Source organism: Mus caroli, chromosome 2 (genome assembly GCF_900094665.2).
Source record: "Mus caroli chromosome 2, CAROLI_EIJ_v1.1, whole genome shotgun sequence".
Taxonomy (NCBI): Eukaryota; Metazoa; Chordata; class Mammalia; order Rodentia; family Muridae; genus Mus; species Mus caroli.
Window position 1 is genome coordinate 1,300,102 of NC_034571.1, and position 14,851 is coordinate 1,314,952.

A 14,851-nucleotide genomic window follows, 5' to 3' on the forward strand; every position below is an offset into this window, starting at 1 on the left:
TTACCACTTTGAGGAAAGCTAGGGCTTTTATTTGTTTCTTTTTAAATTGGGGTAAATACATACAAATTTACCGTGTTAACCATTTGGTGTATATACAATTCGGGGCATTAACTACAGGCACAGTATTATCAAAGAAGCACCACTCTTTCCAATATGTCATCAGAATCTGAAGCAGAAATTCTGTGGTCATCAAACAGTACCTCCTCCTCCTCCTCCTCTCCAGTCCCTGGTAACGCCTGTGAAATCATGTGATCTTAGTTACTTATACAGGGAGATATAGTAACATTCATCTTCTTTTTTTAAATATTTTTATTAGGTACTTTCTTCATTTACATTTCAAATGCTATCCCAAAAGTCCCCCATACCCTACCCACCCGCTCCCCTACCCACCCACTCATACTTCTTGACCCTGGTGTTCCCCTGTACTGGGGCATATAAAGTTTGCAAGACCAAGGGGCCTCTCTTCCCAGTGATGGCCGACTAGGCCATCTTCTGCTACATATGCAGCTAGAGACTCATCTTCTTTTTAATATGGCTTCTTTCAGTTATGCTGGCTTCAGTGTTCATTTATGTAGTGTATATCTGAATGTTGTTCCTCTTCAAGGCTGAGTAGTATTCTATTGTATGTATCCTGACTTTGTTTTGAGTTCTGGCTTGAAGACTGAGAACAGCCTGTATGCTATCTCTAAGTCTTGGTTGGTGGTGCTCTGTCATTTAGATAATGATAGAACACATGGAAGCTCTCAGAACTGTGTCTGGGATACAGTAGCAATGCCTTAGCAAGTCCTTTGAACGGCATGGCATTATAAAGCAGATGTATGTGAATGTCAACTGAAGTTGTTCCATGTGTCCATTTCTGCAGTTTCAAGGCTCTTAACGAACTGAAGGAGGACACAAGTGTTCAATGCCTGTTCAGCATGGTCCCTGCACTCCACATGTCCCTACCTCCCTTCCTGCACACTACATTTCCTCCTAAACATTTCTACAATTAATGAGTACCTTTCTCCTACTGAATACACACACACACACACATACACACACACTTGTTACTTTCTATTGCTGTGATAAAATACTCTGTCCAGAAAAAAAATTAGAGAAGAGTTTATTTGGACTTACAGTTCCAAGGGGTACAGTCCATCTTGGTGGTGAAGGCATAGCAGCAGGGATCATGAGGATGGCCTGGCAGTCAGGAAGTAGATCACATTTCATTCACACACAGGAAGCAAAGAGAGGGAATAGGAAATGGCTATAAAACCTTAAAGTCAGTGCTATGTGCCTCCAGCAAGGCTCCACTTTTTGAAAGTTCTACAACCGTCCCCAATAGTACCATCAGCTGAGGACCCAATGTTCAAATACAAGTGCCTATGGGGAACATTTCTCATTCAGACCACCACACTGAGCAAGGGTATCTGGATAGCATTGAAATCTTATTCCCAGAGAGAGAGCTATCCCTTTCCACGAGTGAGTTGGTTACCCCGCCATAGTTTACAAGAACTCACAGTAAGCACTTCTTAGTCACACTTTATTTTCTAATGTCAGATTGACCCAGTGAGACTCCCAGTCCTCTTCCACTCCCATCCCATCAGATTTGACCTCAAGTGACTTTCTTCCCCCACCCATTAGACTTGAAATGACTTTTAACATTTACAAAATTCCAAATCCATTCTGAGTGCTGGAAGAGTCTTGCTGGCAAGGATGCTAAATCTAATACATGTTCCCAGGGCAAGTCAAAAAGATAATCCTAAATAGAAAAAAAAATGTTATTAAGATATGCTCTTGGAAAATTGTTTTCCAGCCTTTTATTCTGAGGTAGTGTCTGTCTTTGTCCCTAAGGGGGGTTTCCTGTATGCAGCAAAATGTTGGGTACTGTTTATGTAGTGAGTCTGTTAGTCTATGTCTTTTTGTTGGGGAATTAAGTCCATTGATGTTAAGAGATATTAAGGAAAAGTAATTGTTACTTCCTGTTATTTTTGTTGTTAGAGTTGGGATTCTGTTCCTGCAGCTATCTTCTTTTAGGTTTGTTGAAGGATTTCTTTCTTGCTTTTTCTAGGGTGACATTTCCCTCCTTGTGTTGGAGTTTTCCCTTTATTATCCTTTGGAGGACTGGATTTATGGAAAGATATTGTGTGAATTTGGTTTTTTCATGGAATACTTTGGTTTCTCCATCTATGGTAATTGAGAGTTGTGCTGGGTATAGTAGCCTGGAATGGCATTTGTGTTATCTTAGGGTCTGTATAACATCTGTCCAGGATCTTCTGGCTTTCATAGTCTCTGTTGAGAAGTCTGGTGTAATTCTGATAGTCTACCTTTATCCTGAGTGAGGTAACCCAATCACAAAAGAACACACAAGATATGCACTCACTGATAAGTGGATACTAGCCCAGAAACTTAGAATACCCAAGATACAATTTGCAAACACATGAAACTCAAGATGAAGGAAGACCAAAATGTGGATACTTTGTTTCTTCTTAGAATGGAGAACAAAATACCCATGAAAGGAGTTACAGAGACAAAGTTTAGAGCAGAGCCTGAAGGAATGACCATCCAGAGACTGCCCTACTTGGGGATCCACCCCATAAATAACCACCAAACCCAGTCACTAGGCAGATGCCAACAAGAGCTTGCTAACAGGAGCCTGATATAGCTGTCTCTTTCGAGGCTCTGCCAGTGCCTGGCAAATACAGAAATGGATGCTCACAGTCATCCATTGGATGGAGCACGAGATCCCCAATGAAGGAGCCAAAGAAATACCCAGGGAGATGAAGGGGTCTGAAGCCCCATAGAAGGAACATCAATATGAACTAACCAGTATCCCCGAGCTCCTTGAAACTATACCACCAATCAAAGAAAACACATGGTGGAACTTGTGGCACTAGCTATACATGTAACAGAGTATGACCTAGTTGGTCATCAATGGGAGGAGAGCTCCTTGGTCCTGTGAAGGCTCTATGCCCCAGTATAGGGGAATGCCAGGACCAGGAATGGGAGTGGGTGGGTTGGGGAGTAGGGGGAGTGGAGAGGTGATAGGGGATTTTCGGAGGGGAAACTAGGAACAGGGATAACATTTGAAATGTAAATAAAGAAAATATCTAATAAAATTTTTAAAAAAAAGATATGCTCTTGCTGTGAAACTCAGGCTAGCCTTGAATCCCCCATTCCTCCTTACTTTAGCCTCCTAAGTGTTGGGGTTACAGGTGTGTAACCCAGTGCCCAGCTCAAAATACTTCCAGAAACAGCAAGCATCACAGATACACTGTGGCCACTTTGAAAGTTGTGGCAGTCATTCTGATGGATAAGTGATGACCCACTGTGTTATAAAAGCAGTGAACTTGCTGTGTCACCACAACCCATAAATTAACTCAGTCCAACATCTTCTGGAAGGAATGGCGGCATGCATAGTCAAGCACATCCCACAACACGTTCTTAAGCTTGGGAACTCAAATCTTGCAGCATCTTTCATAATTCATTTGCAAAGCTCTGAGATGAGCCACATGCATCCCTCCACAATGCCAGTGTAGACTTCTTCCTATCAAGGAAGAAAGGATTGATGTCCAATCTTGGGTGTTCTATTGGTTTAGACTCAGATTGTAGCATGCACCAGGAAGCAGAGAGCACTAGATGCAGTTGGTGTGTCAAGGTGGGGTTTCCCATTGGTCTCTCATTTCCAGGGAAGGAAGTGTTACTGTCACTTCAACCCCATGTGGTTCTCACTTCTAAGCTGCTGCTCACTGATAGAAGAGGAGGCAGAAACAACTGCCTGATCCCTGGGCCTGTGTCTGCCCTGCACAATGGACAATCTCACAGGATTATGAGGTTAAACAATATGTAAAAAGTGCTTAGGACAGTGCCTATCACACAGCGAGGACAGTTCCTGACCCATCAGGCAGGTCGGTGTAGGGATGTTAGACTTGACAATAGTACAAATGCAGTCTTTGTTCAGTACAATTGAATTTTGTATCTGGATGGTTTCTCTGGGTCAGGCTGTGCGCTACAATCTCTAAGGATGCCAAGAGCCAGAGCCCCCAGTTATCTATATGATCACCAGGCAGAAGCAGCCACACTGGGGAGGGTGTGTTTAACCTTTCAGTGTAGCTCATGGCCTTAAGTAAGTTTGCCATTTTGCCATGGGCTGCATTCAGGGTACCCTTGAGCTCATACCTGTAGCCATGTGTTGCTAAACTCTGGTATTCATATTCAATGTATTTGGGCTTAACCTTTTCCAATTACACTGGGTATATCAGAAAGTAACCTTATCCCAAGAATAGGAAGGGGGTCTGCCTGTGTTTGCTAAATAGACCAAGAACTCTTCCTGTCAGAGCAGTATAAGGTAGGAAAGGAAAGTCACCAGGCTGGACAGCCCCACTAAAGAGCAAAAATGTCATTTGTTGACAGAACCGATCTTACTGAGCCTCCACTTGCTGCCAAGACTTTCCACTTGGCTGTTTTATACAGCAGCATCCTAATGGTCTATTTCTTTTGGTCTTTCTCCTTCTCTATTTCTCTCTCTTCCTCCCTCACTCTTGGCTTCATCTCTCTGTGTGCCTCATGTAGCCCAGGATAGCCTCAAACTTGCTATGTAGCAGAAGATAATCATGAACTTCTGCTCCTCCTGCCTCTGTTTCTCGTGGAACCCCATGAAGTACTCATGCACCATGACAACCAGTTTTATGCTGCTTGGATGATTAAACACAGGGCTTTGTGCGTGCCAGGCAAGAACCTTCCTTCCAACTGAACCACATCCAAGCCTCTCTTTGGATTTTACAAAAGTCATTTGTGTTTCTGCAGTGTGCCTGAGTTTTCAGGCATTTCACTGAGAACATGCTAGAGACCCAAGATGGCGGCGTGATTTAGCAAAAGTCTCTCGTGAGTTAATCTTCCCTTCTGTGTTCTTCTTCCAGCCCAAGCTTTTGGCCAAGGAGCTTCTTGACCTCGTGGCCTCTCATTTCAACCTGAAGGAGAAGGAGTACTTTGGAATAGCATTCACAGATGAGACGTAAGTGCTGTCCAGAGCCCACAGACCCCAAACAAAAGAGCAGGATGTCAAATTACCCTCTCTCTGCTGTGCACAGCAAAATCAGGCTGCAGGCCACTTGGGTCCCATGGGGGCTACAGGGTCAGTCCAAGTTCACCATCTGAATTTCAAAAGCCGGTGATCATGCCTGGAGTGGCCAAAGGATATAATTAGATAGATGCTAATATTATGAAATTATTAGGTAATGTTCTTTAACCAAGCAGATTTGTGTTCAGATGAATGTCTGAAATGTTTATTTTTTTCTTTAAAGAGTAGATCTGTGTGGGTTTAGTCTTTATTAAGGTTAAATGAAAACTTCTGGAAAGTAAATGTTTCTCTCCAGTGTTGAAGTAACAATAACAGGAAGTGGACTTGATGATAAATTCAGAGTGAGAGATGATCTGGGCGAGTTCACACTCGAAGCTGAAATAGAAGACAGCATCAGAGTTCCTATTGCCCATCTGAGGTGAAATGTTTGTTTTCAGCAACCTTCCAGTTTGCTCGGTACCATCATGTTATATAATAAAGGAAGGCCTAGGTCCCGTGGATAATGTTTTCTATCTCTTACTACACTGGTACCAAAGAGTTCAGTGAAGATCAGCCCAAATTCTTAGATAAGGATATCTAAGCTAAGGACTGGGGGTGCAGTGAGGGGTGAAGCACTTTCCTAGGCATGTGTGGCCCTTGGCTCCACTGTAACTGGATGACAAATGTCTAACAGATGTCAGTAGTTCCTCCGCATAAAGAACTAAAGTGAGTGGGGCCAGGCTGGAAGTCTATTAACCAGATGCCAGCTTGGGTCTTCACAGGACTCCTGCATTGTCGCCTTTCCCCTACAGGATATGCCTAGACACCTGCCCCCACAACTCCCCACAGTTTCTCCTCTCAGTGTTTCCTGGGAACAAGAAATAACCATCTCGGAGAGCCTGCTCATACTTTCCCTGTCTGCCCACACTCTTCAAACTCTGCTTCCCAGCCCCCTGCACCAGGAAACAAAACAAAACAGTAACCTCCTTTAAACAAATGTTCCCTAAATCTCCTCTGTCTGTATCCATGCCCACACACCCCGCCGCATGCTCAAATGCCAGGTGAGGTTACTGGCTGGGAAGGCAGTCCAGTCAAGCCCAGCCCACCTTAGGCGACCTTGGCTATGGTTGATCTTGGAGATCTGTGAGTTCACAAGATGTCCACACATAAGCCTGGGGCTCTGACTTCAATCCCCAGAATTTAAGTTAAAAAAATAAAAGTCAAATTTGGTCGACGACACATGTAATCCCATCATAGGGAAGGTAGAAGTGTATTAGAAATTCCAGCCAGCAAAGAATCAGCCATGAACTCAGTCAGGAAAGCTGTTCTTTGTTTAGGAGTGGGCAGGAGCCCAGGCGAATGCTCTGGGAAGGTCTGGCAGCCCTCCACAGTTTCTTACAGCTTTTCCAGCTCAGGTGACAGGGTGGCCACCTGAGGATACTCTCTGAGTCCCATGCCTGTCAATCTAGGCATGTGCAGAGAAACAGAAACTGCAGACATGAACATTTTACAGGTAGACATTTTGAAGCTAGCATTAAAAGCATACAAACATTTGAAATGACAATAAAAAAGTATCCTGTTTTGTTAGGCACAGTGGCACAGGGCTAACAAAGTCTCAGCACTCAGGAGGCAGCAGTGGGAGGATCCTACAGCGTTCCAGGACAGCCAGGCTACCTAGAGAGACCCTGTCTCAAAAACAAAAACAAACAGAGAAAATCTAACAGCAATAATGATTTCTTAGCAAACAGGATCTGCTGTAGAACCTTAAGGTACTCTGGCAAGTTTTTGCCTTACCTGGATACAGAATGTGAACAGGTTGGCAGAAGCCAGCATACTTTTTTTTTTTTTTAAAGATTTATTTATTTATCATATGTAAGTACACTGTAGCTGTCTTCAGACACTCCAGAAGAGGGCGCCAGATGGTTGTGAGCCACCATGTGGTTGCTGGGATTTGAACTCTGGACCTTCGGAAGAGCAGTCAGGTGCTCTTACCCACTGAGCCATCTCACCAGCCCCCGCCAGCATACTTAAATAAAATTTTAACTCATTTTAATTCTGCACACTCCTTTTTAGACAAAAATTTACAGTAGTCTATCATAGAATAAAGTACTAATTTGATTTTCTTAGGCTGTGTATATAAGCCTACAAAACATATATTCATACACCTCCTCCTCAGAGACACACTGACCTCTTGGGCTCACTGTCTCTCCAACTTAACCTGTTTGGCAGTGAGAAACCTTATCTCAAGAAATATGGTTGGGGACTGGAGAAGTAGCTCAGTAGTTAAGAGTGTTTGCTGTTCTTCCAAAGGAACTAAGCTTGGTTCCCAGCACCCACAGAGGGGGACTGACAACCATCAGTAACTGCAGCTGGCCTCAGATGGGGAGGATCTGGCCTCTACAGACACCCACACATACATGCACATGAAAGTAATAAATAAAGATATTAAACTTTCCAAAAGGAAAAAGAAAGGTGAGCAGTGACTGAGTAACAAAGCAACAAAACCCAAGCTATCCTGACTCCCACATGCACACACACACATGCACACCTGTATACACACATGTGCACCTCACATAAAAGTGATGTTTGGAGCAGTGGTATGGACAGAGGCAAGGGCAAAGCCCGCACTTAATTACAAAAGGAGTAGGGTCAGTCCTGGGGCTGGAGCCCATAGGGCACCGAGGTGGAAGGCAGTCTTGCTGGTCTTCTCTGGTCTAGACGGACCTGCACCAGTAGACCAGGAGAGATGCAGGCAGGTAATAAAGAAGAAATGCTTTAAACAAGCACATGTGTAGAAAAACTGACTTTCATGAACACAAGCATTCTCTCCCCTCCCTACTGAGAATCCCCAGAAGCCCCCTAATTACTCTCCATGCCGCCACTGATTGGAAGGAAACCGTAAGTCTCAATTAATCACAGCCCCATTGTTCCCGTTTCCCAAGTTAGTTTATTCCATTCAAGAAGACTATGAACTCTGGACAGTCCCAGTTAGACTTCCCGGCGGAGTCAACAGGAGTCAAAGAACTTGCATGTTATCTTAGGCCAGAGAGGAAGAAGCCTATGGGCTGAAGATGACAGACCACAGCCCTGAGAGCCAAGAGCAATTGATTGGATGGATGAAAAGGGGAAAGGAGGGCACAAAGCCACACCTCAGAGGCAGGAGGGGCACACCCCAGAGTCTGATGGCCATCCTATAAGCCTTTGTGGGAGCTCTCTGGAGTCTCTGCTGGCCTGAGAGCCTGCCTACCTGGGTGTCTGTGCATTCATTCATGTAATGCACATGTATAGAAGGTCCTCTTGAGAGGAGCATCGTGCTCCCCATAGCAGGAACTCCCAGCCATCCTTCTGGCTGGTCTTGAGACTGCACAGGCCCCTAACACCTCCTCCCATATCTGGGTGTGAGGCCATCTCCAGCCATAGCACCAGTGGCCAGCCACCATTAGGGACCCATGAAAAAGAGTTGGGCCACCTGTTGGTCACTGAATGCGAGCTGGCAGGTATGTCTGGTGCACTAGGGGACTTACAGCAGGTGTCAGTCCTAGAGAAAGTCAAGCCTCTGAGAGACAGGCCAACTGGACAAGGGCCAGGGTGACTTAGGGGACAGTCCTTGGTGGCCTGATAATACCTGGGCCTACATACATCTCTGGGCCTCTCTGGTAATCAGAACATTTCCCCTTTCCATTTTAAGAAAGGGAAGCACTAAGATTGCCCCTTGGACTTGTGCCTGGTAGTTCTCTGGGTCAGTGATTCCTAGGTCCAGATGCATGAGCTCAGCTTTTGCTCTGCCTCTCCATGCCAAGAAAGAAGTGCTAACATGACAGTCCCCTGCCTCTGTGTGTGTGTGTGTGTGCGTGCGCGAGCACACACATGCAGCTGCTGATAATCAAACCCAGGACCTCATGCACGCCAGGCAAGTATCGTAACCACAGAGCCACATCCTCATCTCAAAAGGAAACATTTTAATAACTGTATTCAAATTGGGTAAGTATGTTCCCAAGGTGTTTTTGTTCACGTGAGTGTGCACCCACTATACTCTGTTTTACCCACACACAGAGACACAACGTGCATCTGTACTAGCGCACACACACACACACACACACACACACACACACTCACACACACACACCAAAAATGTCTACATTTTAAAGCACTATTTAAAGATCAAATTTCTCCCAGGGCCTATGCTTCAGAAAGTCTCTAGGTTGTCCAAACCGCCCTCCTTTGCCCAGTCTGTCACAACTGGGAATAGTGAAAGATGAATGCCACCTGTTGCCCTCTTTATTTGGACAGAGTGAGTGCAAGTTGAAAGTGACTAAGTGCAATTGAATCCTAAAGGAAATTTCGTGGGAGACCTGGTGACATTTGAGTAGAGCCTATGGCTTAGCTCATCCAGCAGTGGCCTTGCATCATGGCTCTGCTGACTTCTCCAGAGTTTGCCAGATGCTGCCGAGGGGAGCTGGGTGGCGGGTGAAGGGAGGCTGTGAGATCTTTGCAGCTCTTCTATAATTATTTCCAAATAAAAAGCCTCAAAACAAAGTAACAACGGAGAAGGAAGAAGTGGGATCAATGCTGCAGAGTGGTTATGAGCAGCATTCAGTATTCTCAGTCCTGAAGTTTTACACTGTGGGCTGCGGTACTTTATAAATAAATACCAATTATTGGGGGAATAGAGAAGCTTCCAATACCCCACCCCCTTTCTCTGAGGGTTCCATCTAGGCCCCACAAAACGTCATTGCCAGAATTCACACTGACAGGATGGCGGACAACCTATAACCTGAGAGCCCCACATTCTGCTGGATCCCCCTGCTGCCCAGGAAGGGCCGATGTCGACCCTTGAACTTGTCCCCGAGGGCGTGACCTGCTCTGTTGGTGATTCCTGTGTCCACAAACACTAACCAGCTTTCCTCTGCCTTTCCATACCCCACACTTACAGAGTGGCTTGGAACTTGCAGCCACTCTGCAGGTCTGAACCCTGCCTGACTTGAACTGAAAATAGGCAGGTTAACATGTTCTTCCACAAGCTGCCACAGACCAATGACAACATTAGTGTTTCTGTGTGTGTGTGTGTGTGTGTGCGCGTGTGTGTGTTTGCCTGCATTTGTATATGTGCAGCACATGCATGCTGTATCCACAGAGGTCAGAAGAGAGGGTATGGACTCTCCTAGAATAGCAGCTCTCAATGCAGGTCCTGACCCCTTTGGGGTCACATATCAGATATTTACATTACGATTCATTACAGTAGTAAATTACAATTATGAAGTAGCAATGAAATAATTTTATGGCTGGGAGTCACGTTAACATGACCCTTTAATACATAACTGTATTAAAGGGTCGCAGCATTAAGAACGTGAGAAGAACTGGCATTACAGATTGTTTGAACCACCATGTAGGTGCTAAAAACCAAACCTCGGCCCTCTGCAAGAGCAACGCATGCTCTTAACCACTTAGCCATCTCCCCAGCCCCTTAGAATACTTATTGACGTGTGGCTGGAGCCAGGGTTCCTGTCCAGCTTGGCCACATAGTGGAAGGACCCAAGACACTTTAAACTGACTTTTTTGTCCTTGTTTTGTTTTTTCCGTCAAAGATCCCGAGTTGGTTCTGATATAGCCAAGTCCAGAAGCCCTGTTTCAGGGCTGGGCATGTCTTTATGTTGCCTTGACCCAGATCTGAGAACAACTGATTCCACTAGAACTTACAGTAAGGGACATATCCCAGGGACCCGAGACACTGTACAGAGGCTACCTTCCTGAAACATGGTAGAGGGGCTACTTCTGAAGGGCCCCGTCCTACAGAACCAAAGCTGCAGGATCTCCATGACACAGGATATCTTGGGGGAAGTCCCAGTGAGGATCCAGTATTGATAATAAATAAATCTTAAACAAATGTTTATATGCAAACATTTGTGGGAGAGAAGGCATGTAAATTTAAAATTTACAAATGTAAGGGGGCCATTCCTAACAGGTTGAGGATCAGGGCCTGCCAAGTTCAGATTTAGTCTTCCCTTCTCTGTAGGGAATAAAACCGAGGGGTGGGTGCAAGGCCAATTGTGTAGCTTGAGTACTTTCCTAGTGTGCTGAGGACCATGGGCTTGTGCAGCACCACAAAGAGAAACCCAAACAAACAAACAGCATAAATGAAATTTTCATTTATCCAACTGGCATCCATTTAGAGAGTCTTTCCTTATATTTTATTTCTTAAATACTTGTAGTGTTAATTTAATTCCCAGACTTTAATATCTTTAAGTTAACAGCTAATAGAAGACAAAGGATCCTCTCTTAAAAACCAAACACTAAATAACTTCAGCCAAAATAAGCAGTCGGCATACCACAAGCTGAAGCAATGATTGTTATTGCAACTAACCTGCCTCCTGTCCCCAGTTTATGAATTGCCCCTCAGATGGTGTAATTGAACATCCATATTGTTTAGGAATGTTTAGACGTTAGCCACTATTGCACAAGTAGTTAGAATGTATTTCACATGCCAGTTAAGAAAATGAGGGGCTCACACCAATCGTTTCAGCACATGACCCCTTGAAGTTTGTTAAGAATTTACATTCCGTCTCTTCCACAAATGCTTGCACATAAGAGTTTTGATTAAGTTTTAGGGGGGTCGCATGCACTCTGGGACCACAGTCATGTTTAAGAACACAAAGGCGGTCACTTGAGGATTATTTCTTTCAGCTTCTTGTATCACAGGTTTTTTTTCTTCATGTGTGTGCATGTGTGTATGTACCTCCTTTGAGTCCGGTCTCATTGGCCTGGAGCTAACCAGTTAGGCAAGTATGAAGAGCTAGGAATCCCCAGGGATCCAACTATTTCAGGCTCCCCAAAACTGGGCTTTCAAAAGCAGCCCATCACACCTGTCTTCTCTTCTTCCTCCTGCTCCTCCTCCTGCTCCTCCTCTTCCTCCTGCTCCTCCTGCTCCTCCTCTTCCTCCTGCTCCTCCTGCTCCTCCTCCTGCTCCTCCTGCTCCTGCTCCTCCTCTTCCTCCTGCTCCTCCTGCTCCTCCTCCTGCTCCTGCTTCTCCTCCTGCTCCTCCTCCTCCTGCTCCTGCTCCTCCTCCTCCTGCTCCTCCTCTTCCTCCTGCTTCTCCTGCTCCTCCTCCTGCTCCTCCTCCTCCTCCTGCTCCTCCTGCTCCTCCTGCTCCTGCTCCTCCTCTTCCTCCTGCTCCTCCTGCTCCTCCTCCTGCTCCTCCTCCTGCTCCTCCNCTCCTGCTCCTGCTCCTCCTCTTCCTCCTGCTCCTCCTGCTCCTCCTCCTGCTCCTCCTCCTGCTCCTCCTGCTCCTCCTGCTCCTCCTCCTGCTCCTCCTCCTCCTGCTCCTCCTCCTGCTCCTCCTGCTCCTCCTCCTCCTGCTCCTGCTCCTCCTGCTCCTCCTCCTGCTCCTCCTCCTCCTGCTCCTGCTCCTCCTCCTGCTCCTCCTGCTTCTGCTCCTGCTCCTCCTCCTGCTCCTCCTCCTGCTCCTCCTGCTTCTGCTCCTGCTCCTCCTCCTGCTCCTCCTGCTTCTGCTCCTCCTGCTCCTGCTCCTCCTCCTGCTCCTCCTCCTCCTCCTGCTCCTCCTCCTCCTGCTTCTGCTCCTGCTCCTCCTCCTGCTCCTCCTGCTTCTGCTCCTCCTGCTCCTCCTCCTGCTCCTCCTCCTGCTCCTCCTCCTGTTCCTCCTCCTCCTGCTCCTCCTCCTCCTCCACCACCTTCTCCTTTTACTTTCTATTGCTTCTTTGTGAATTTCACATCATGCATCTCAGTCCTACTCATCCCACCCCCCGCTCCTCCATATCTGCCCTCCCCCTTGCAACCCTCCCCCAAAGAAAACAAAACAAAATCTCAACACGGAAAGTGTGGAGTGTCATGGTGTGTCACCATGTGTCACACAGTATACCCTTTTGTCCACACATCTTCACTTGTGACTGTTCATTGCGGTGAGTCACTGGTCTGGTTCGAGACCTCTGACTTACTTCTATGATTATCAATACTGGATCCTCGCCAGGACTCCTCTCGGGACATCCTGTTATTGCCCTCTGTCATGGATAAACCCCTTCGGAAGTTCATAGATGGAGTAGATGCTGGGGTGGGTCAACTTAAAGCCCTGGATCTGGGCTTAGGGGTAGCTGAGTTGGCCAGCCCACCAGCTCTCCTGTTCTCACACCCTCAGGGCCAGCTCCTCTGAGGTACCCACACACCTGCCTTCTTATGTGGATGTTTGTATGGCAAGCATTTTATCGATTAAGCCATCTCCTAGTGCCTACGTTGCAATTAATTGACTTGCCTGATACAAGCCCAGGAGTCCAATTTACCTAAATAATGAATGTCTTGTTGGCAATTCACCTGTGACCTACTGCCGCACATGCTGGTTCATAAAGTGTGCCCTAGCCTTACATGTTCTATGTCCCTTCTTACACAGAACACATGGCATTGGCCCAGGCATCCACAAAGAGTCTAGTTGAAGCCACAAGTTTATCTAGCATTTAAAAACCAGCGGAGTTCAAAAGCAATTTCTTATCTTGGGAGCAAGACCCAGCAGCATTAGGTCTGGGAACGTAATTTACTTAAACTGGGCTCAGGGGTTCCACTCATTAACTCCTAGACAGCAAGACAGAGAAAGTGAATGGCTGTAGTCTACCATGCATGGACTGTCATACTTGCTTCCGGGAAATTGACATTTAGTAGTCTTGACAGCCTCTGAGCCGAGCACTTCACTGTCACATACCACAGCAAACAGCAGCACCTTATGTCGAGTGACCAGAAACGCATTAGAGCGTAACTTTAGATGTGTGTAGCTCACACCGATGAGGAAGGACGGTGCTGCTCGGGAAGGTACTCAGTGTTTTCCTCGCCAACCCCTCAGTGTGAATGACAAGCCTGGCTCTTAGACTGGGTGAGCAGGGATGGATTCCTCCTACCTGGGGCAGGAGCATCGGCTGTACCTGATGACAGTCACTAAATCTATAAGACAATGGGTCTCAGAGCAGGGGGGACAGCTCAGTGGATCAAGTGCTTGCTCAGCCAGCATTAGAACCAAAATTGACATTCCCCCAGAACCCAAATAAAAGCTTGGCAGGCATGAGGACTTGCTTTATGCCCCGCCCTTCGGAGGCAGAGACAGGGGCAGCTGACTACCGTGACTCGCTGGAATCAGCCGGCCCTGACTCTGTTTCAGTAAAGCAGAGGGCCTTACAGAAGGACATCAACTCTTAGCATGTACATGTACACACATGTACATGTACACACATGAATGTGTGCCCATACACGTGTGAGCTCAAATGCAGGCATGAGGACACATACACACAGAGAATATGGATCATTGACAGCCTCCGAGCCGAGCACTCCACTGTCACATACCACAGCAAACAACAGCACCTTATGTCGAGTGACCAGAAACGCATTGGAGCCTATGTCCACACAAGTGGACATACTGTAAAATGAATACACTTGTTTTCTTACAACAACAAAATTGTTTAGTGTCTGCTGTCAGACACAGAAAATGCAGAAATGACTGGCCTTTGGCACCGGTCAGTCCCACACTTATATTTTAGGAGTAGCTAAAATTTCACAGTATAGGAGATATTGCAGACAAATCTAAGAGAGATGGCTCATGGAAGTGCAAACATCAAGACCAGGTTCAGATCTTCGGGTCGCATGTACATGCTGAGCTGCCGGCAAGGCTTGCGGGGTGGAGACGTTCGCTGAAGCAAGCCGACTAGCTAACCTAGGCAAATTACTGAGCTCTGGGTTCAAGTTAGTGTCCCTGTTGCAATATGTATAGAGGACAGTGACCAGGGAAGACACCGGACATCACCCTCTGGTCTACCCACACATGAA

At 46.3% G+C, this 14,851-nt stretch overlaps 1 protein-coding gene across 8 annotated transcripts in view; it reads left to right on the plus strand.

Moving 5' to 3' along the window:
* Frmd4a (FERM domain containing 4A) overlaps nucleotides 1–14,851 on the plus strand; it is a 584,600-nt gene that overhangs the window by 436,416 nt on the left and 133,333 nt on the right. For all 8 annotated transcript variants that reach the window (XM_021186444.1, XM_029471433.1, XM_029471435.1 and 5 more), the window contains one exon: nucleotides 4,899–4,993. In XM_021186444.1, the coding sequence (XP_021042103.1) occupies nucleotides 4,899–4,993 (95 nt within the window). The remainder of the gene's footprint in view (nucleotides 1–4,898; nucleotides 4,994–14,851) is intronic.